This window comes from Diplotaxodon limnothrissa, linkage group LG17, assembly GCF_057381915.1.
Source record: "Diplotaxodon limnothrissa isolate DT_005_m linkage group LG17, D_limnothrissa_male_GT1.1, whole genome shotgun sequence".
NCBI lineage: Eukaryota > Metazoa > Chordata > Actinopteri > Cichliformes > Cichlidae > Diplotaxodon > Diplotaxodon limnothrissa.
Window position 1 is genome coordinate 31,610,931 of NC_140612.1, and position 21,309 is coordinate 31,632,239.

General features: G+C 38.5%; 1 protein-coding gene across 3 annotated transcripts in view; it reads left to right on the forward strand.

Moving 5' to 3' along the window:
- cacna2d4a (calcium channel, voltage-dependent, alpha 2/delta subunit 4a) overlaps positions 1 to 18,678 on the forward strand; it is a 97,528-nt gene extending 78,850 nt beyond the window's left edge. Inside the window, exons 28-40 of one of the 3 annotated variants that reach the window (XM_085376421.1) lie at positions 3,265 to 3,326; positions 11,322 to 11,336; positions 11,798 to 11,842; positions 12,077 to 12,139; positions 13,378 to 13,448; positions 14,272 to 14,347; positions 14,434 to 14,486; positions 15,305 to 15,364; positions 15,910 to 15,923; positions 16,038 to 16,158; positions 16,811 to 16,926; positions 17,293 to 17,375; positions 18,586 to 18,678. In XM_085376421.1, coding sequence (XP_085232547.1) covers positions 3,265 to 3,326; positions 11,322 to 11,336; positions 11,798 to 11,842; positions 12,077 to 12,139; positions 13,378 to 13,448; positions 14,272 to 14,347; positions 14,434 to 14,486; positions 15,305 to 15,364; positions 15,910 to 15,923; positions 16,038 to 16,158; positions 16,811 to 16,926; positions 17,293 to 17,375; positions 18,586 to 18,678 — 872 coding nt within the window. Of the gene's footprint in view, positions 1 to 3,264; positions 3,327 to 11,321; positions 11,337 to 11,797; positions 11,843 to 12,076; positions 12,140 to 13,377; positions 13,449 to 14,271; positions 14,348 to 14,433; positions 14,487 to 15,304; positions 15,365 to 15,578; positions 15,597 to 15,909; positions 15,924 to 16,037; positions 16,159 to 16,810; positions 16,927 to 17,292; positions 17,376 to 18,585 lie in introns of all 3 variants that reach the window. The other 2 variants (XM_085376422.1, XM_085376420.1) reach the window with 2 other exon arrangements.
- Positions 18,679 to 21,309: the final 2,631 nt, after the last annotated feature.

Sequence of the window (21,309 nt, forward strand, 5' to 3'; positions counted from 1 at the left end):
CAAAAACCGAACAAGTTGTTTGGAAATTTGCCAGAAGAAAGCTTCTTCGCTCTGAAAAGTACACGGCAGCATAGGATAAGTTTGCATTGTTGCATTTGAACAAATTACAACACTTCTGGGGCAGACGATACCAAAATGAAGATCCATGTCAATAATGCACAGTACCACGTATGATGAAAACCAAACACATTTGGTTTTTATATCAGCACAATCACCTCATACCAACTATGAAGCACGGTGGTGGAGGGGTGATGATTTGGACTTGATTTGTAATCACAGGACTGACCACCTTGCAGCCATGAACATGAACTGCTCTGTTTACCAAAATATGATATGCTCAAATGTGACACCAATGTGTATAACAGCTTGTGTTAAATTGCACTGTGCAGCAGGAAAATGATTATACTGAATGAGCATACCAGCAAACTTCCAACATTAAAATGTGATCCAGGCTAGCAAGTCTTCCAGCCAGCCTTTCTGCTGATATGACTGATAGTTTTTGGTTTGTTTTTTAACTAGAAATACATTATTAAAGTCAACCTATGTCCTCAGGCTTCCTGTGAGCACTTTTCAGGACCAATCTATCCAATTTTTCTCCTTTGTCTTAACTTCAATGCCCACTAGAGGGCTTTTTAACACTGTAATGTTAACAACATATGTTGTTTGGGGTCATTCGGTGAAATAACAGATGCTGTCTCAGACTAACATGTGATCAGTGATTACCTAATAATACTGATGGATTATAATAAGCTGCTTGCACAAAAAAAACCTTCATTATCTTGTTTTTTTATGTTTATTGTGTGTTTATATGCATCAAATTTACAAAGATCAATCATTTATCTGCATTGCAATAAAATGAGTCACATTAGGCAAATAAAAACTTAATTCTAGTACTTTATAAATGTTTCAGAGATAAAATAGATGCTTGTAAATTCAGGCCTTTTTTCTGGCCTGTTTTCCTTCTTGTTCGGTCTTTTTACCAGTCATTCACAGTTCACCTCCCTCCATCTCTCATGACTCTGTCTCGCCAGTATAATAACCAATTAACTCCAGCTCTTGGTTGCTTAAATTTTTTATTTATTTCTTCATTAATTAATTTCCTGTTTGAAGTGTACTGCGCAGTGATTGGCAGCTTGCGCTAATTGCACCTCACACTTTGTGAGTGTGCAGGATATGCTTCCACACACTCAATCACGCGCGCACACACATTTTCTCTTCCATCCATGCAGGGTCATGCATATCCTTGTGTACACAATTGTATGCAAATCAAACACACATCAAGTGTTGAATACTTGCAAGTTGTGCACACACATTGTGAAAAACACAACCATTCCCGCTTACACTCAGAAACTCACACACACGGATCAGTGTTGTGATTTTAATTAGATTTAGCCTATCAGCCTCCAACTCAGAAAGGCAAAAGGCAGATTACTGCTGCCCTCTATTATTGCCTTACAACACTTTATCTGAGATTATTGTGGAGGTAGACACTTCAAGGTCACTAGCGCCAGCAGGGAGAGGCGATATGAGAATGGACAGTTTCTGGCAGTTTTTCTTCAAAGGAGAAAACACAGCAGATCACACTTATGTTAGTCTGTAGATTTTAACACCTATGAATATTTTTTAACTTACCCGATATTTTTTTAAACAGCTCCCCAATCAGCTTAGTATTTTTTTAGTGTCTACCTGACTGATTACAGGCTGATTACAGCCGGGACTCTGCATCACGCTTGATTTTCAAGAGATTGGACAAAACCCAGTACATTTCCAGTCACAAAAACGCACACCTGAGGACAGAACACATGGGAGCATTATCCTCATAACATCCTAATCTCGACGAGAACACATAGGTCCTCGGGCATCTGTAATTCATCCCATAATTTGCATTTAACAAGCAAAATTGAAAGAAATATGTTCAGTTCGCTGACCACATCTGCCCCTCCAGGTTGAGACATCCACGTGGCAGAACAGCAGTGCAGCTCGGACAGAAGCTAATTCATCCATGATGCTCACGCTGACTGATTACACAACTCACGCTAATTTCATGCTAATTAAAGTTCTGATGGTAGAGAGGGGAAACAATGGCTACCTGGAAGAGAGACAAATGCATACAAATGTGTAAAATGCAGTATTTGGTTTGTACAGGGCCACAGCTACCACTGAGGACAGCATTTATTTTTTCTTGTCTTTTATAATATTTCCGGGAATGTGGCCTAGAAACAAATAAAACATTTTCTGGGCCACTTTCCCAGAAATAATGATTAATTGATTTTTTGGCATTATTGTTATATGCTGACATACTTTACAATACGCGTACCTACAGTGGCTCTGTAAGGAGGGGTGTGTGTGCAGGCATGTGTGTGTGTTTATCTGTTTTGTGTATTGTGAGCATTGCAAAGGCTTTCCCTAAGTAGCTGTACTGAGCTCGCCGGGAGAAAAACGCTGAGTCTTTGATGCTAATATGAAGTGCCATATCTTCCCTCGCAGAGTGTGTGTTTGTTGCATGTGTGTCGGTGTATACAGTATGTGCGCACTGGGGACTTATGCAATTACAGTTCCTTTTTGCATTAACTGAAATGCTGACAGACATACAGCCCTGAGCTGACAGAAGCAATCACTTTGCCGCCGTGTGTGTGTGTAAGTGCGTGAGTGATACGCACTAATTCTAGGTTTAATGCTTTCTGGCTTTGAGTGCTGTGTTGTAGAGAGAGGCCGGAGACACACACGTGTGCGCTCACATAAACATTCACGATGTCTAAGAATAGGAGGTTCACATGCCTCAGAAGGCCATTTAATGTAAAAGGATTTTCATAAGTTGAGCTCTGAAGGCAGAGCTGATCTGTACAGAAGGTCCTCTTTTACTCCTCCAGCCTCAGAGCTGAGAGATGGTCGTCTCTCACTGAGACATTAATCGGCTCATTAATTTTCTTTATTCCTAAGTGCTAGAACTAAAGTTTCCCCTCCCTTTTCCACTAACGGAGCTGTTATTGCTGCTGAAGCAATCACTGCTTACTGAAAATATTACCGCAGCACTGCCGTCTTTGAGCATCACTAATACAAGTTATATGTTGCTACTAGCCTCACTTGATATTTTGTTACCGCTACCACTTATAAAACTGTTATCAGCCTACTTAATCATAATATTGCTTTTTCCAACCGTCTTCATATCGGAGAGAAGTGATTGTAGCATTATTTATCCAGTCAGTGTTATATTAGACGTTTTATTGCACCTGATTGATGTCTCACTTTCTATCTCTCTCACAGCCATCGGGGTCCAGATGACTTTGGAGGTGATTGAATCCAAATTTTGGGGCATTGCAGCGCAGGTAGGTCCACAGAGTGTCTGTTAGAGCAAGATCTCTCCATAAAACTTTTTATAGTCTTTGTAAAAGTGCTGAAAGATGAAGTTACTGAGATTTACTAAAAAAAAATAGAATGTTAGAATAGAGAACAAGACAGTTTTGGACGCACTCTTAAATAAAACTGACTTGTAGCTACATCGCTGACTGTTATTAACTTTATTCTTTCACAGCTCTATTATTCAGTGAAAAACTGTGCTATGAGTTCTTATATAAGTGTGTAGTGTTTGAAAATTAAGCCCTGTAATTACTGTAGTATTGGTTCTTTTTTTTTTCCTTATTAGATTTATTATTTCTCTTTGTTTTTTTTCCCCCAGTAAAAGACTGAAGATGCTTTTAGAAAAAACAGCACATACTTCAGCTTGTAAATAATAACTCCATTCCTCTCCTCCAAACAATATCCCCTACTTTATTTCCTTTGGGTTGAACACTGTGAATATCTTTGCATGCACATTTTTCCATTTCTGGTGCAATCCAAAAGAAGATTTGTATTTTGTCAGATTTCAATTTCAATTTTAGCTGAGCGCTGTCGTGAAAGCTTTGTTTTACAATGAGATGAAAAGAGCGCAGCAATTTCTGAGTATTTTTTTACCTATCAGGACTTTGCATCCTAAGCTGCTTTTCCAGTTTGAGAAATGCAGTGAGTGAATATAAACCTGATCAATATTCTGCATGAAACGTGGTTGGTAATGAATACACTGTCTGTTCCAGGAGTTTAACCTGTGATTATAGGTTCATTTTCTGCTCCATTAGTTGGTAATTACAGCATTCAAACTTTGTTTCATCCAAAGCTTAATGTAATGTGTTCTGTATCACTGTTACCAATATTAAAGGAGCGCTAACCCTGCCTAAAACATAGGAGTGGAAGAATAAATGCCATCATTAGAGTTGTTTTCATTGCATATCTTGTGTGCTAAAGAGAGATTTTTAGAATCAGCACTGGATTGAGTGACGCAGGGACATCCAAGTGTGTTATTTCCTGGGCTAAATCTGGTCAGCTATTCATTGCCTTTATAAAGCATCCCTTTATGTCCAAATTTGTTTGAAAAGTGAAAGGTCATCTTTTTCAGGCTGTTACAAAGACTTGAATTCATTCATCCACTTTCTTAACCGCTTATCCAACTTAAGGTCGCTGAGGGGCTGGAGCCCGAATGACACTGGGCAAAGCTCCAGTTGGGTGCCAGTCTGGGAGTCATGGGGCTGACATAGACACCAACACAACCAACATTTAACAGTCACCTGCAAACTACACTATTATCCAATACTGAAAATGCATCTTATTTTGTACCTCACATACCTGTGGTTGTTGCCACCTGGAGCATTTATTTATTTCATTTGCCAGAGGGAGACATTATCAGAACAGCTGATTGATATAGGTCGATTGTTTCAAACTGTCAGCGCTTTGCCAGAACTGTGTCCTATAGATTTTCACTGAGTCCTGTCCACAAACGCTTAGCACCTACGATTGTTAGCAAACAAACAGAGCTCTGCTAACATCAGAGATAACCTTTCTTTGTAGTTTCTGCTTGTTTTCTGCATCTTACAGTTCAGATGTTCCACATAGGTTTATCTGACAGACTTGTTTATAATAAAACAGCCCTTCTCTGGATAGATCCCGAGCCCCACCTGAGCTGATTTTTCTAGAGACTATGTGCCCCCAACTTCCAAAACAAACACTTTCCCCAGCAATTTCTAGAAGAAAAGTTCACTCTTACATCTTATGTTCACTCTGATTCTCCTTCAGCAGTATGCTGCTGCCATGCTGTTTCCAGGGACAACCAAGTGTATAGAACTTAAGCTTGTACTGTGTTATTTTGGTTAGTCAATTGCTTGCTTCCTCGTCACATTATGTTGAGCATTACTGATATGAATATTATGGCCTAGCAGGGCCTCCTCCTGAAGTTGCCTGTGTGGGTGTGTCCTACCATCTCTCCTGCCTTAGGTGCCACCTTTTTCTTTTGTACAGCCCACCCTGTAGTTCTGCTGCATGGTTAGTATCCTTTTGAGTTCTTCCACACCTTCAGAAAAATATTTTATTTAGGGAAAACTTTTTTTTTTTAATTTGGCCTAACACTTCCTGCAGCAGGTGTTTGATATCTTGGCCCTTGGCCTCGTCGTGTCCCACGGCTGTAAATGACAGCAGTTAAAAAAGCATTAAGGCATCTGGCTAGCCATTAAGTGATGGATAGCTTCCATCGCCGAATACAGCAGGACCCAGGTTTTTGAGTGTGTATGTGTGCACGTGTTTCTGTGTCTGTGGTGTCGTGATGGTGGGATTTTGAAGAAAAGATTGAAGAAAATATTATTCTATATCTGTATATGTGCTTATTAATGGTAATGTGTGTGTGCTGGGCAGACACCATATGCATGGCCATCTGTGTGCAAGTGCGTTGTTATGTCCATATCCATCAGCTATGAACTCATTAGCATTATGTGCAGCAGAGTTGTTATCCACTAGATTTATGATGCATTTACACAAAGTCATTCCTGTTTACTGTGTGAATACTTGATACTGTCATTCCTAAATCTGTATTTTTTCTTTTTTCCTCCTTACTTTTCCACACTTCATTTCTTATCAGCAGTGCCCCTTTTCTTACATCCATTCCTTTCTTATCTCCCATGCTGTCTCCTTTCCTCTAACCTCTCTTTTCCCCCATAAGTAGTTTACATAATCATCTTGTCTTGCTGCCATGTACTAGATCTTTATTTTAGAGAGTTTGTGTCTGTGCGTCTGTGTGTGTGTGTACTTACACTATAGGCTTGTTTTTTCTGTGTATGTTTATGCATGTCCATCCATGCAAACGTGCATGAAATCTTCTCTATAGTCTATTTTAAGTACTCTCCCTGAGGGGTGGAGATACTGTACCTGCTGTAAATCCTAAATGAAAGACTTAGTCTCAGCAGGAAAGATAATCAGTCACATGGCAGCTATAACCTATTTATCTATCTAAAAATACTGCTACCAATGGGTTGTCATATTTATCCTCTGTGTTGGGGCACAGACAGTCAGTGTTAAGAGAAACTATATTGCTTTCCCTCTCATTTGTACACTTCTTCACCATTAGCTTACTCCGAGAGACATACAGTATATGAAGTAAAGGCAACTAATAATTGGATTGCCTTAATTACTGATTAAAATTTGCTTTAGCTTTGTGTTTTTGAGAAATGATTAAGGCAAGAAACTGTGCACAATTATCATGTCAATAGAAGCCACATGAGTGAGGGTCACCCTTTTGTGGCTTACAGTGGGAGCTTGTCTATCTTAAAACCTGATGTATTAGTAAATGAGTTTCATAGTTAGGGAAAAAATAAAGCAAGAGCTAAGATCCTTTTGAAGTCTGTCAGGATCATAATAGGAAGCTCCTTTTACAAAACTCTACTGTGCTCATAACATCCATGGAATTTAAAAGTCATGTGTGTGTTAGATACAGTGAAAAATGCAAATACAGGAAACAGAAAGTGTAAAAATGAAGGATTAAATATGACTAGTAATATATGTCTCATTGCTTTGCTCCGCTGACAGATTAAAATATCTACAATGATTAAATCTGAAAAACAGACTTTCATAAAAATACATGATATTAAAAAATACAATGCAAACCCTATAATATAAGGCTCCATGTGTCTCTCACAGCCGACTGCTGCTATATTTTGTCTGACAGCAATTCATGATTAGTGAGGGGTTCTGAGGCGACAGTAATGGGAATCAAAAGATGATAGATTTTGTGCTATTCACACCTTGGCATCCTATTTATCTCATAGAGAACACTCCTGTGTTTCTCTTCCTCTGTTTTTAACTATGTACTTACATTCTATTTCTGTGTTTGTGATCACACTACTCAATAACCGTGAAATTATATGCAGGGGTGCAAATAAGTGGTCCGCAGGTGCGCATTCGCTGTCAAAATAAAAGACGTGCACCAGATAAGAAGTTGCAACGCGCGTTTGGGTACATAAGATTTTCTTGAGGAGGACAGACATTTGTTTAGAACTCTTAAAGATGTCGAAGAAGCAAGCTCCTTTAAGCAATTACTTATATTCTGGTGCAGAATATGCCGTGAAAATCCTACTCTAGCAGACAAAAACTATGCCTTTTATATGTACGCAAACGCACGTTGCAACTTCTTATCTGGTGCACGTCTTTTATTTTGACAGCGAATAAGCACCTGTGGACCACTTATGTGGACCCCGATTATAAAAAATGAAATTAATGTAATAAAACAGGACAACATTTTACTGAGAAAAAAAACGAGAATATATTTTAAGTGAATCTGAAAAAACATCATCGTTTAAGATATGGACATTAAAAAAGGACGTTTTTAAAAGGAGATCTGAAAGAGGATACAGAGTTAGCATTCCTCAGATCTTCAGGTTCCACAGCTGAGGGGGCGGGAAGTAAAGTCCCGGTCACTCTTGGTGACGCACCACAAATTAGGAACCATTACTGTAGTCCTGCCAGAATATCTCAAGCAGCAGGTGTGCACAGGAGTTATCACATAAGAGACATGGACAGGAGCTACAGCATTTAAGGCTTTAAAAACAAGTAGTAAAATCTCAAAAGCAATTCTAAAACTCACTGGTAGCCAGTGAAGGGCAGTTGGGGTAATGTGGTCACTTCTCTTAGTACCTCAAAAGTCTGGTAGCAGCATTTTAAATCAACTGCAGTCTTCTGATGTTTTGAATGCTGAGATCTGAGTAAAGTGAACTGCAGCAGTCTAGTCTGATAGCGATAAAAGCATGGATGACCTTTTCTGCAGCCTGCAGAAGAAAGAAAATATCTTGTCTTGGCTTGCTGTCTCATTCCAGAAATACACCACTTTTCATAATCTTAGTAAAACACACACACACACACACACACACACGTTTTGAGCATTATTAGATAAGATACCCAGACTAGACCAGAGACTAATGATGCTGCTTTTGCTGTGGCGACTGTGGGCAGTTCTACTAATTACCTCTGATTTGGAGTCAGCTACAGAAAATTTATGGAAATCCACTTTTTTTTCTTTCTTATTTGGCGTAGGACAGGAAACAGGAAGCACTAGTGATAAACATAGATGCTCTCAGGGAACTCTCAGGTTAGGTGCCCTTTTCCATTTAGAAATGGATGTGTTGATTTATCAAGGCACACATTCAACAAAGTGCTGGAAACATTCCTAAGAGATTTTAGTCGGCATTGATATTATATAACATCACATAATTACTGCAGGTTTGTCACATGAACATCTATAATAAGAGTCTTTTCCCACTACATCCCAAAGCTGCTCTACTGGACTGAGGTTCAGTCACTGTGGAGACCACCTGAGTACAGTGAAACCATTGCCATGTTCAAGAAAACAGTTTGAAATGATTTGACATTTGGGACATCTTAATAGCTGCTTTCAGCCATTAGAACATGGGCACATTGTAGTCATAAAGACAAGGCAAAAGATGATGGTACAAAGGGGTGTATATACCCCTAGTGTACGACCATTCCAACACTACCCAGCTGAACCATTGATACATGTCAGGATGGACCCATTGTTTCATGTTGTTTTCATCAAAATCCGACCCTACCATCTGAATGTCGCAGCAGAAATTGAGATGAAGCAATGTTCTTGTTCTTAGGTAAAAGGAGTGGCACCCAGTGTGGTTTTCTGCTGCTGTGGCCTAGTTGGTTTAGGGTTGAATGTGTTGTGCATTCAGAGATACTCTTCTACATACTTTTTTTTTTTTAATAGCAGCGGTTATTGGAGGTACTATTGCCTTCCTATCGACTTAAAGCATTGTGACCATTCTCCTCTGACCTCTAACATCAGCAAGTCCTTTTCATCCAGAGAGATGCCACTCCCTGAACAGTTTCACTTTTTGTGCCACTCTCTTTAAGCCCTTGTCATAAACCAGCTGTGTGCAGGCAGGAATAGGACCCAAACGCAAACTCACGGAGATGAAAACGTAGACTCAAAAGAACACAGCTTTATTGCTGGATGAAAACCAATACAAAACTAAACTGGGAAAATTCTAATAAAAATACACTTGGGGAAACACGGAGAGGTACACGCAGCTATGAGGGAGCACACGACACAGAACCGAGGGAGACACTAACATAAATACACAGAAGGATAACGAGAAATGAGAACACACGGGGAACACAGCTGACACGAATAACCATAGCAAGACAGGGAAGGCAAGACTGAACGGAATGAACATGGAAACACGAGACCTGCACAATAAGACAGGAAACAGAGGAACATGATGCAGGAGTGGAGGAGAGGCAGACGAGAGGGAGCGAGGGAACACGAGGGAGAGAGAGACATGACTGGCTGGGGAAACATGATGGAATAAAACAAGGAGGGGAAAGAAGGCACAAGAACTCATACAAACACAGACACACAGAGGGCAACGACACAAGGGGAAATTACTAAATAATCAAGGAACTAAACAGGGACCATAAGAAACTCAAAACAGGATAACCAGGCACTCTGGAAATAAACTTAAGACTAGTAAAGAGAACGTATACATCGATCATAATAGAAAATGACAAAAAACACAGGAAAACTGGAAACACTGGGTCAAATGACCCAGGACCATGACAGCCCTAGAGTTGGTTGTGTGGGGAAATCAGAGTACATCAGAATTTTCTGAACTACTCAGACCAGCCTGTTTGGCACCATCCACCATGCCACATGCAAAGTCATTTAAATTGCTTTTCTTCACTATTCTGATGCTCATTTTAAACTTCAGCAGCTCTTTTTCACCATATATAAATGCCTAAATGAATTGAGTTCCTGACATTGATTGACTGACAACTGTGAAGATGAGATATGATACGTGAACTGTAAATAATTAGAAAAATAAAAAGAGAAGATCAACGCATTATTAACAATTATTGATTGTTTGTTTTGTTTTGTTTTAGCAGAGTTGTAGATGCTGAAAAAATAAGAGTCTCAAGAGCATGTTAGAAATTTCACTCACAGATGAATGTAATGTAATAAACATATTTAATGCTTCCCTACAGATTAAGCTTTTCCACCTTGGATGCCTTCTGAAAGCGCATATCTGTCATGCTCACAAATCATGTTAAACTAATGGGCGGTTTTCCACTTAATTTGCCAAGCAAATTAAAGCTGCAAAGAAGATAACTCTTATTGATTTGACTCTTTTTCTTCTACTGTCACCACATTTGTATGGTGGTTTTGATCAGTTTTGCTTCATATCTACATTGATTAGCGTGATTCCTGGGACTCATTAGCAAGGTTGTATATTTTCATGATCTGCTTCAGTTAGCAGAAAGAGACAGTTCCTTTTCTCGTAAGTGCTGCTCCTCATCAAGCTGTGCCATTTACCCGTAGTGTGTGGGGGAGAAGCATTGTCACTTCTGTCAGTCCACCAAATTGTAGTTTATTTCAGGAGGCGACGATGGGAAGCAGAGAAAAAGACCGACACTTTGCTGTAATGGGATTGAAAAGGATGATAGATGGTCTCATTCACATTTCGACATGCTCTGTTTAGCCTGACCATGAATCCAAAGACACATTGTCCATAGACGCCGAGCCACATATACTGCAGACAACATAAGATCATCAGGAAAACTGTTGGTGTTCATCATCAGTCCACAGATGAAAGAACAGAAGGAAAGTTTCAGACTTTGCTTATGGTTAAAAACTTTTGTATTATGACAAATAGTCTGATTGCAGTGATACAGATCCCTTTTAATGTTTTCTTATAGCACAAACTGATGGGGTTTTTTTATGAGAAAGCATCTAATTGTACACTATTTTCCAAAATTGCTGAAGTTTTACGAGCCTGCTCGAAAACTCATTAAAAAGGAATTTGAAATGTGTGTTCAAGAAAATAATCTGTAGTCTTTTTTTTGTTAGCAAGCTCACAGCAGCAGAAGTAGTCAATCAGCCCACTTGCTATATAATGTAATGCTTGTCATTTCTTTCCACTCTCTTTGTTGCCATCGTTGTGTCTTCCCAGCCAAATGACACAGATGTAAGTATGAATAATTTCTCGCACACTTTTTTTTCCTACTGAACCAAATTTAACGTCCTCAGCACCTGCTAAGCTCTGTGAAATCAGCTTCGCACCTCAGTTAAAACAGATTACACATTCACATCCACACAGTCGGAGACATGCTAACATTACACATGCACAAACTTGCTAACAAGCCACTCAGATCCCATCACAGGTAGACAGCCCATATCTCACAGAAATTAACAATTTCACACCAACACAGACACATTTTTTTTCACATACACATGCACTTGTCGACACTGTCGCACTCTCAAGCCTAACACCCCCACAGCCAAACACAGACAGAGCATGTGTCACTCACACAAACATGCCCTAATCTAAGCTCAGATGTCGATTTGATTAAAGAAAAAAAATCTCTCTAACGTTGGATTATGGTGAAATAATCACACATTTTCCTGTCTTGATTTCTTTACTGCCAGTGCTCAAATGTGGAGGGGATTTGTCCTCTTCGCTGTGACAGCTTAGTGAGTATATCTTGCTTTTGAATGACACTGCCATAAAGTGTATTATCATTATTATTATTATTATTATTATAAATATATAAGATTTATTATCTTTTGCTACTATACAAAACTACAAAGGTGAACACTTCATGAATACGTGGTATAAATTATTTAGGTGTCTGTGTTATCTGTGTTCGTGATGTTCGACACAGATGTTTCCTTACATAAGTAATTGGTTCCTCTGTCTCTTACCAGGATATCGAGTGCTATGTGATTGACAATAATGGCTTTGTCCTCATTTCTGAACAGCGCAATGATGTGAGTTCTCACACATGCACTCACAGAATATGGCTGGAGTGCTCCTTAGTCTTTGACTTGATTGTTTGAGGGCCCTTCCACTCTTCAATATTTATTACCTTAAAAGAAAAAAAAAGGTGAAAACGGTTAATGTGTTTTTTAACTGTCTTCTCATCCTGTTAACCACTATTAACCAGCCCAACAGAGAAAAATATTTAATTTTTTTTTAACCAAATAGCAGTGACATCCTGGGGCAGTGTACCCTCTTTTTTACTTTTACATATTTACATTTTCAAATATCAACCTTTTCCCACAGTGACTATCAATAATAACTGTAATCAGTGAACTGAGTCAGAGGTAGTGCTGTACTGTAATGTAGTACACCAATTCAGAGGTGCAAGGAACATTTCTCCGCAGACAATTATGCACAATTTCAAAACACATAAAAACACAACATTGTGATCTTTGATGCCTTTTTTCATCTAACGAGCATTTAAAACCAATTATTCTATAGAAGAAGTGAATGTAGTCCACCACTGCATCCACAAATGCACTAGGTGCAGGGATTCCCAAGATAGGCAAGTGGCTCCAGCAGATCTCAGGAACAACATCCAAGATCTCTGTCCAAAAGCGTAGGAACAGCTAAGATGCTGCGCAGGACTCTCAAATTCCCAGGCCTCTGTAGTCTAACAACTCTTGGAAATCATGATCAATATATCTTTTGGACTAAGTAAAAGAGGGACGATCTCAGTTGTTATCAGCACACAATTTAAAAGCTAGCCTCTATGTTGATATTAGGACTATTGTTACACAAGACATGGTTAACTTGCACATCTGTGAAAGCACCATTAACACTAAATGATATATCTAGACTTAAGCACTTATTATGGGTATAATGGCCTGTCTGAAGTCCAGATTTTATGTCCATTGAAAACATAGTTATGTTAGAAAAATGCTATGATCAAATTCAGGTTCACTGCATAGCTTTCAATAGGATAATAGTTTAGCAGCTAGTCTTTTTCAGTCAATTAGAGATTGCCAGTCTTTGCATTTTGCATTGTACACAGCAGCCTAAGGTTTTCGTAACTGGGAGTTTATTGTGACTAAATGCTCGACCACGCAGTTCGCACAGAGGTGAAAGTGGACAGGAGATCGCAGAAGTGAACTTATATTTCCTCTATCAGATTATTGGGACTTGAGTTTTTTATGTTCTGCCACACTGATTTTTTTAGACTTCTTTCTTCTCTCTTTCTTGTTAGGCGGGAAGGTTCTTTGGCGAGATTGATGGCTCAGTGATGACCACATTGATCAGGATGGGCATGTTCAAAAGGTAATGCCTGGTTGTCATTCCTCGCCTGATTGACTGGTTGAACGGCCATCCTGAGAGAACCTGCGGTTTTCTGACTTTGTGTGAAGTGCCACTTCATGGGTCCTGTGTCTCCGAACGAATATCTGGCTCGTAATTGCAATTGTGTCAGCCCCATGCTGTTTTGCTATCAGGTTTTAATTGTAGTTGTGTAATTATGTTAATCAGGGTGGCAGTTTGCAAATGTTTTCCTTTTGTTTTTTGGTTCTTAGATACCTAAACACTGCATTAGTATGCAAGCAGTGTAATGGTACAGTCTCTCTCCTATGCTCTCTGCATGCGCCCGTCTGGCTCGGTGTTTGTGATTAAGCTGTCCGTGCCTTTCCTTTTTGCTCCCCTTTGAGTTTGAGGGCTTGGGATGTTTTTTTTCTTCATGCTTAGTTTTTGCCCATCTTTTATGTTTGAAATCTCCTGAGTGATGTGCTATTTTTAAACAGCTAAAAGATTTCATCATGCTTCATTTGACACAGGATATTACATAACTAGTTTTGAGCATGGATGATCTTTAGTAGCAATGTGAGCATATTTACACTCTGTGATTTTCTGTATTTATGTGTTCTTGTGTTTGACGACTGCGTACAAAAAAAACAACAAAAAAAATTAGTTGTCTGAAAAGTAATTCTAGCGTTGGGATCATTGTAAGTTACAATAGCTTTCAGGGATTCTGTAAAGGTTAAGCTCAGCCAAACATGTGTGGTAGTCTGGAGGGGGGTCAGGGAATCAATGTGGGTCGATACTGCCAGAGGAGCAACACTGTGTGCTTGTTTGTGTGCTCATGTTTCCTTAGGGTATCCTTGTTCGACTACCAGGCCATGTGTAAGATGAACTCGCACTCTGTCAGCAGCGCACGTCCACTTCTCAGTGTATGTACAGTGAAGTCTCTCCCTATACAGAAATATTCCCAAAATCAGTTCTCCGTTAAATAGAATTTGTCCATCTATCTCTTCAGCCGTTCTACGGTTTGGCTTCAGCCCTCAAGTGGTTCCTCTCCAACTTCCTACTGTAAGTGTTGCTAGGGGCAACCTGGATTGGCTATGCAGTTTTTGCTACATTGTCCGATATCCTATACTATGTAGTATTTACTCTACAAAGGTACACTATTTTGTGCACTTATGTTACTTATTAACATCACCAGTTTTGCCAAATTTAAAATGTTGCTAGCAAAGTTAAACCATAAATTTAAAAAAAAAAAAAACTTACCTGAAAATCTATTCAAAGATTCTTTATTGTCAAATAACTAAATTCTGTGCAGTAGTTTGCGGACAGTATTTAAAACACAGATGGATGCACAATAAATAAATATATATAATAGAGAAACAATTAAATTCCAAATTAAAAATGATTAACATAAGCTCTCAGCTGCCTGGATCGCTGTCCAAAAATCAGAGATAGTGTTAACCGCATCAACAGATGGAAAAAAATCAGATTGTTTTTATCTAATGTTTTTACACACAACATTATAAAAAAGCAATACACAACTGTAGTTATTAAATCTAATTGAAGTAACATTTTAGCAATTTTCTGTTAAGAAAGTCAGCCTCAGTATTTTTTCTATGTTTACTTGGTAGGGATAAAGTCACTTGATAAATCTAACAGCCTCAATAAAAGAGCAGGCTGTTTATCCAGTTAGGAGGGGAAAAAACAACCACCAAAGTTACTAATGAATAACTTGAGGACCCATTTTATTATTCCCATGACACAAGTTTGGGTCCTGGCCCAGTTTTGGAAGGCTGCATGCAATATGCTTCCAGTCTGATTTAGTCTATAATGATAGCCACCTAACTGACTTCCACTCTCCTCTTTTCTCTCTCTTTTGTAAGATTTCTCCTGGAGTTCAATATCTGTGGCTTCTGGCACACGGAGCATTTTGCTGACGGTGAGCTCACATTCGGAATAAATGTGGCTAATTAAGGCTAAGCACTCTTTCTTTGTATCTCGTGTGTGTCAACTCTATTTTGTAAATTAACACAACCCTCAGAGCAGCTCTGAATGACTGTAATGCTGGGTTTATAAACCAATTCTTAAAAAAATATCATTCATCATCACTAAACCTGTCAATCAAATGGTCCTTATTATCATCATCCTTTGATACAGCCAAGCATTCTTTTAGGTGTGCTGTATTATTTTATATTATACTTCAGACCAAGAAAAGTATTTACTGTGTCTGTTACATAAGTGGGTTTCAGTGGGAGCAGACACATCTGGTAAGTCCCTCAAAACAAGAGTCAGGCATAAATTTGTACTGAAGTTAATGCAATTCTAAAGAAGTCAAACAAAAACATGGCTCAGAACAAGATAAGACATTTTGACAAGCCATTATGGCTCTCTCTGGTTTTAGTCCTATCATACGCAGCAAGCTAAGGTTTATTTGGCTTACGCAAGAAGCAGCAATAAAAGGCTGATGCGTGAAGAATTGAGACGTTAGACCTTCGATTTCCTGTCACAGACTCTCAGCCTGTCAGTCACCAGCAAAATGTCATGCATACACTTTAACACACAAGCTCTGTTATAATTCTCATCTCGAAACATGACCCCTGTCTATCTCTCTATTAGCCTCAGTTCATAAGAAAAAAGGGGACATCCTGCAGCCGTGTGACACCGAGTACCCCAGCTTTGTTTATGAGCCGTCAGTCAAAGAGACCAACAGCATTATTAAGTGCGGACGATGCCAGAAGTAAGCGCACACACACTTATGCACACAGAAATAGCAGTGTAGTCCTCTCTAAGCCCTACACCAGTCATATTAAATTGTTCCTCCAGAATCCATTTTCTACGGCTTTGCTCTGCTTTGCATACTGAGAGCAGTTTGTATTAATACGAGAGTGGCAGAAAGAGGGAAATAAGTAGAAAGGAACTGATTTAGATCATGGTGTGTGGGGTTATGGAAAGACTGAGAAGCGGAGAAGGGAGAGTGACTCGTTGGAAAGCAGTGAAAGTATTAGGAGAGGTGAATGAAAAAAGTACAGGGACTGGGGAGGGGTGAGTGACAGAAACAAAGATGGAAAAGCACTAGGAGGTGGGTCGGGGGGTGGGGGGTAGAGTAAAAAGAGGAAAGCATCACTGGGTTGTCACCATAGGCTGGGTGTGATCACCCTCATGAGGCTAATGGTGGTATAACACAGCACAGCTACACGTGGTCCACACTCTCCATGATAGTTTTTGAGTAATGCTGTTAATATAATGACATTATAATCACGTGTGAATAATGATCATAATTATGTTATTTTATCCATCCTGCACTGCCTGGCTTGTGTCATTATGTTACATAGAAGGTTGTCTTTCTGTGTTTTTGTCTATTTCACACTTTTCCTTTTTGTTTATGTCAGGATGTTTGTAGTGCAGCAGATACCAGAGAGCAACCTGTTGATGCTGGTGGTGCAAGCAGACTGTGACTGCTCCAAACAGTACCCACCCATCACCCTGGAGCCAGAGGAAGTCAGATATATCCTGTGATGTTTATATTCATGGATCACGTGAATCATGTTCACATAAAGTTTGCTTGTTTTAACCTAACTGCAGCATCACCCTGCCTATACACTGAGTCAATCTGGGCACACTTTGTAGACCTACAGTACCTACAGTACAGACTCTTTATTCTAACATGTGTATTAATTAAGCATGCTGGCCTAAATTGTTGTGTTTCTTTAACTGACTCAACCAGCCGCACTGTTAAGTTAGATTCCGGGTGTGAGCCTGCCATGTCATATCTTTAAAAAGTTTATACTGCATGTCTTTAGTGGTAATATTTGAATGAGCGTGCAGGAAAACCATACTATGCTTCTGTTGCTGCTCCTTGACCCCGCTGTACATAACTCGTCAGTTAAGTGTGACAGGATGAAGTCTCAAAAGGTTCGCAGACGCCCCGAGTCTTGCCACTCTTATCACGCACAGGTCAGCATTTTACCACACCATGACACATCAAAAAACACGTATATTCATACAACCCTGTTAAAGCGTAAATATTACAATAATAAGTACTATAAAAACTGAGCTCAAAGCTGAGCGGTTTTTCCTTCTTAAGTTGATGCCTGCAAAAAAAACTAGACAAACAAAACAAAGTAGGGACAACCACTGTAAATGTTTTGAACTGAGGAGATCTGCTGCACTTTTGAAAGAGAAATTAATTCCCATTTTTGGTTGATGTAGGGTTTCAGCTGCTCTGCAGCTTGGAGCCTCTTTTGTTATCTTTTTCTGTTACAGTGCACCAAATGCTTCTATTTGGTGACAGATTCTCACTGTGGGCAAACTACAGGTTTTTTTTTTTGTAAATGCAGCTACAAAGTGTGTTCTCTGATGAAGGTTTTCAGAAGTGTTCCCACTTCCATGCAGCAATTTTGACTACACAATCTGTGTTTTCGATGCAGAGCCTGAAGAGCATTCAGTGTTGGTTTTCTGCTTTGTCTAGTTTTTCAGAATCTATTTAAAGATATGTTACTGTATATGAAAAAAACACAAGTTCTCTGCAAGTTTACATTATGAAACATTGCTCTTAAGTTAATCACCCAGACTGTTCAATCCTCCCTGTCTTTACTGATGAAAAAGTCTCTAGGATGCTCTTTTTACACCTATTCATGTTACTAATTGACCTCATTAGTTGTGAGATCTTATAAAACTTTTCTAGTATTTTTGTTGTCTGGCTTGATCTTTTTGAAACACGTTACTGGCTTCAAATTCTAAATGAGCATATATTATGTTAAAAAAAATTGAATAAATAAAACATAATTTGAGCCATCACTCATTTCTTTATATTTTTTTTTCCAAGGAGGAAGACTGTTGTAATTTTTTAAGTGGTCATAAGCAAAGGCCTTCCCAGTTTCCTGACTCAAGACTTTTGCACATTACTTTATTTCATTCAATATTCAATATTTTGTCTTTGTACTAGTTTTAATTTACCTTTTCAGAGCATCTTTGTGTTTTTGAAAATTGGGTTGTACATGTGTTTAAACATGCATGCATAAAACCAGCATTCTTCTCTCGTCTTACTCAACTGCTTCTGTGGCCCTAAAATGATTTTCTGTTTGAATACATCACATTTTCGTCAATGCTTGGTAGCAAATTGAAGACTCGCCAGGTGAAATCATTTTCTGCTTTGTCTCTGCAGGAGAACGCCGATGACTGTGGAGGAGCCTCTTTTATATCTCCGTCAACCTCTGTTTCCTTCATGTGTCTCCTTTTTGCTGCTGTTGTTTCCTGATGACGGATAACTTCGCTCTTTTATGCTTCATCATATAAAGGAGAAGACGACAAAAACTGAAATCCTTGAGTGGATTTTTTTTTAAACTACTGAACAGATTCTGCACATTTTGCTCACAAAGGCGACAGACACAATCTCTCTTTAAAGACCTTGGATGTTATGAGCAGTTGCTGTTTAACTTCAGAGAATTACATTTGAACTAAAAGCTGCAAAAAAGAGAACTTGCTGTACTGTTGTTGCCATGGATACTTTTTTCATTTGTTATTTTCTTATGCTCCACATTGTATCTCTGAACGAAAAGGGACTGAAGGGTGACGGTTAGCTGTGATGGGTGTTAATGAATAAGAAGTAACAATTCACACGGTACAACATGAAAAAGTGAAAAGAGAAAAACATGCATTGTTCAATTCCCATATCCCAATGAGCTGTGTATTTATCCACACACATGCATATTATATATGCGTTGGATACATCCAGTAAACACATCTAATGCATTATCTGCAGACTTTTATAAATGCAGAATAGCCAGTGTGAAGAGGGCTGCAGTAGGGGGATACAGGGAGACACTGTTGTGTTGCTAATGAGTCACGATAATAATGGACAAGCAGGCACAATTGGACTCATTGTGTAAAATTAATATGCAATAAAGTAAAATAGAATGGAGTTGTCAGCGTCTATGGGAACTATGTTTTCACTTTTTATTTCCATCCTATAAATGTATGTTTCTGTGACTATTATTTTTACATATCTGTCTGCCTTTTTTTGTCTTTTGTCTCTCTGTACATATCGTAACTAATTATGTATGTCTGGCTAATGGGCTGTAAATGCTGAAATGATAAATGAGCTGAAGATCGTCACACTCTAAAAAGGAAATATCTAACTTTTCACATTAAAACAATGCATACATGCATTTGCAATGTATTTGGCACCAAGGATTTACATTTTTGAAAAAATATACAAATGTTTTTGCGATTAAGAAATATTTATAGTTTTTTTTTTATATGGTTTATGATATATATGGTATATTTTAAGGCTTTTTTTCTTCATTTAAAATGTAACTTTTATAGCAATGCTCGCTATTATAGCTCAGTCACTAAAAATAAAATGTCACAGTAATAAAAATGTAATCTCAGTGTCAATTAGCACTATGAAACTAACTGCATATGATATTTTTGTATATATTTGCCTGTATGTTTTATATTTTGCACTTTTTGCTGAGCACTTAAATGCATTTTTGGCTCTGAGTGTCTGTGTAGCCTTTTCTACACCCATTTTTAATTGCCTCTCAAAGCACACATATAAGTTAATCTTATTAAGTTTCTGAAAGTTAATTATTTAGCTGTCCTGATTTTGTTTGTACTCTCCACGGGTTGACATTGCCACATCTATGGCCCTGATTTGTACTGTCTAAATAAAATTATAAATTTGGGTTTTGTTGTTTATCTGCTTAAAACAAAAACTTGAGTAATTTATTTTGGCCACATAAAGGTAAATGGATGACAGTTATCAAAATTATGACTTTATTGGTAATTGGATTCAATCCTTCAGTTCTGTCTACTGACAACCTGAGAAATCTTTTTTTGTAATATATATAAAAGAAATTACTCTAACTGGAATTTCAGTGATAGTCAAAGCTTTGTACTCATTCGTACTTTGAAGTTCTTTGGTTTGAACGCATAAAATCCTGTCAATTCATCACAGGTCTAGCACAGATAGACAGAAAACAAAGAAAATCTACACTCACACCCAACTTAAAACCCCCAGTTAAGCATGCACGTCTGAGTACTGTGGGGGGATCCCAGAGCATCCAGAATGGCAAATGTAAAACATAAAACATTATATAGAAAGGCCCCAGTGGACCAGGAGGCACAAAAGAGGAAGCTCCTTGCTTTCAAGTGACACTGCTAATCACTGCATCTTCATACTAATAAAATATATTTAATTTGATGTGTAAAAGAACCAGTTTCAAATACCACCAGTAGACACATGGCAGTTTTAGGGAAGATTAATTCATCCTCCTGACCACCAATGCAATATTAGCATTATTTTTATTTATTTTTTTCTCTCTAGTGAATTGTCAATTAAAAGTTCTAAAATTGCTGCATTCAAGCCTCTTGCTTCACAGCTCGTTTGATATTATTTAAATACCTAAACAAGTAAACTGCAAACAAATATGGTCATGCAATGTTCCGAGTTTCACTCTGAAATCTATACCAGTCAGGGGTTCTGATACGACAGCCTGGCAGTTTTGGTGATCAGATCCCAACAAACTAAATATGGGGCAAAGACTGTGTTTGTCTAGTGCAAAGTGGAAAACATTAACAATGCTGGGGGAATACCCCACATATATTATAGTCCAAGCTCTCTTGTTGAATAAATACTGTAGCGATTAAAAGAAAAGCAAGAGTTTGTCCTAGTGCTCACACACAACAGTCTTTATAATCTCCTGTATTGTCAGTAAGGATGTGACGGTAGATTGGCATAATTATAACACACATATTCTGTGTCTCTTCACATTATATTTTCTCCTGTGTGAAACTAAAAAAAAAAGACAGAAGTGTATTTCTCTGTGTGTCATTTTCTTTGTGGTAGTTTACATCATCATTCAAACTCTGCAAAGCCCTGGAGGTT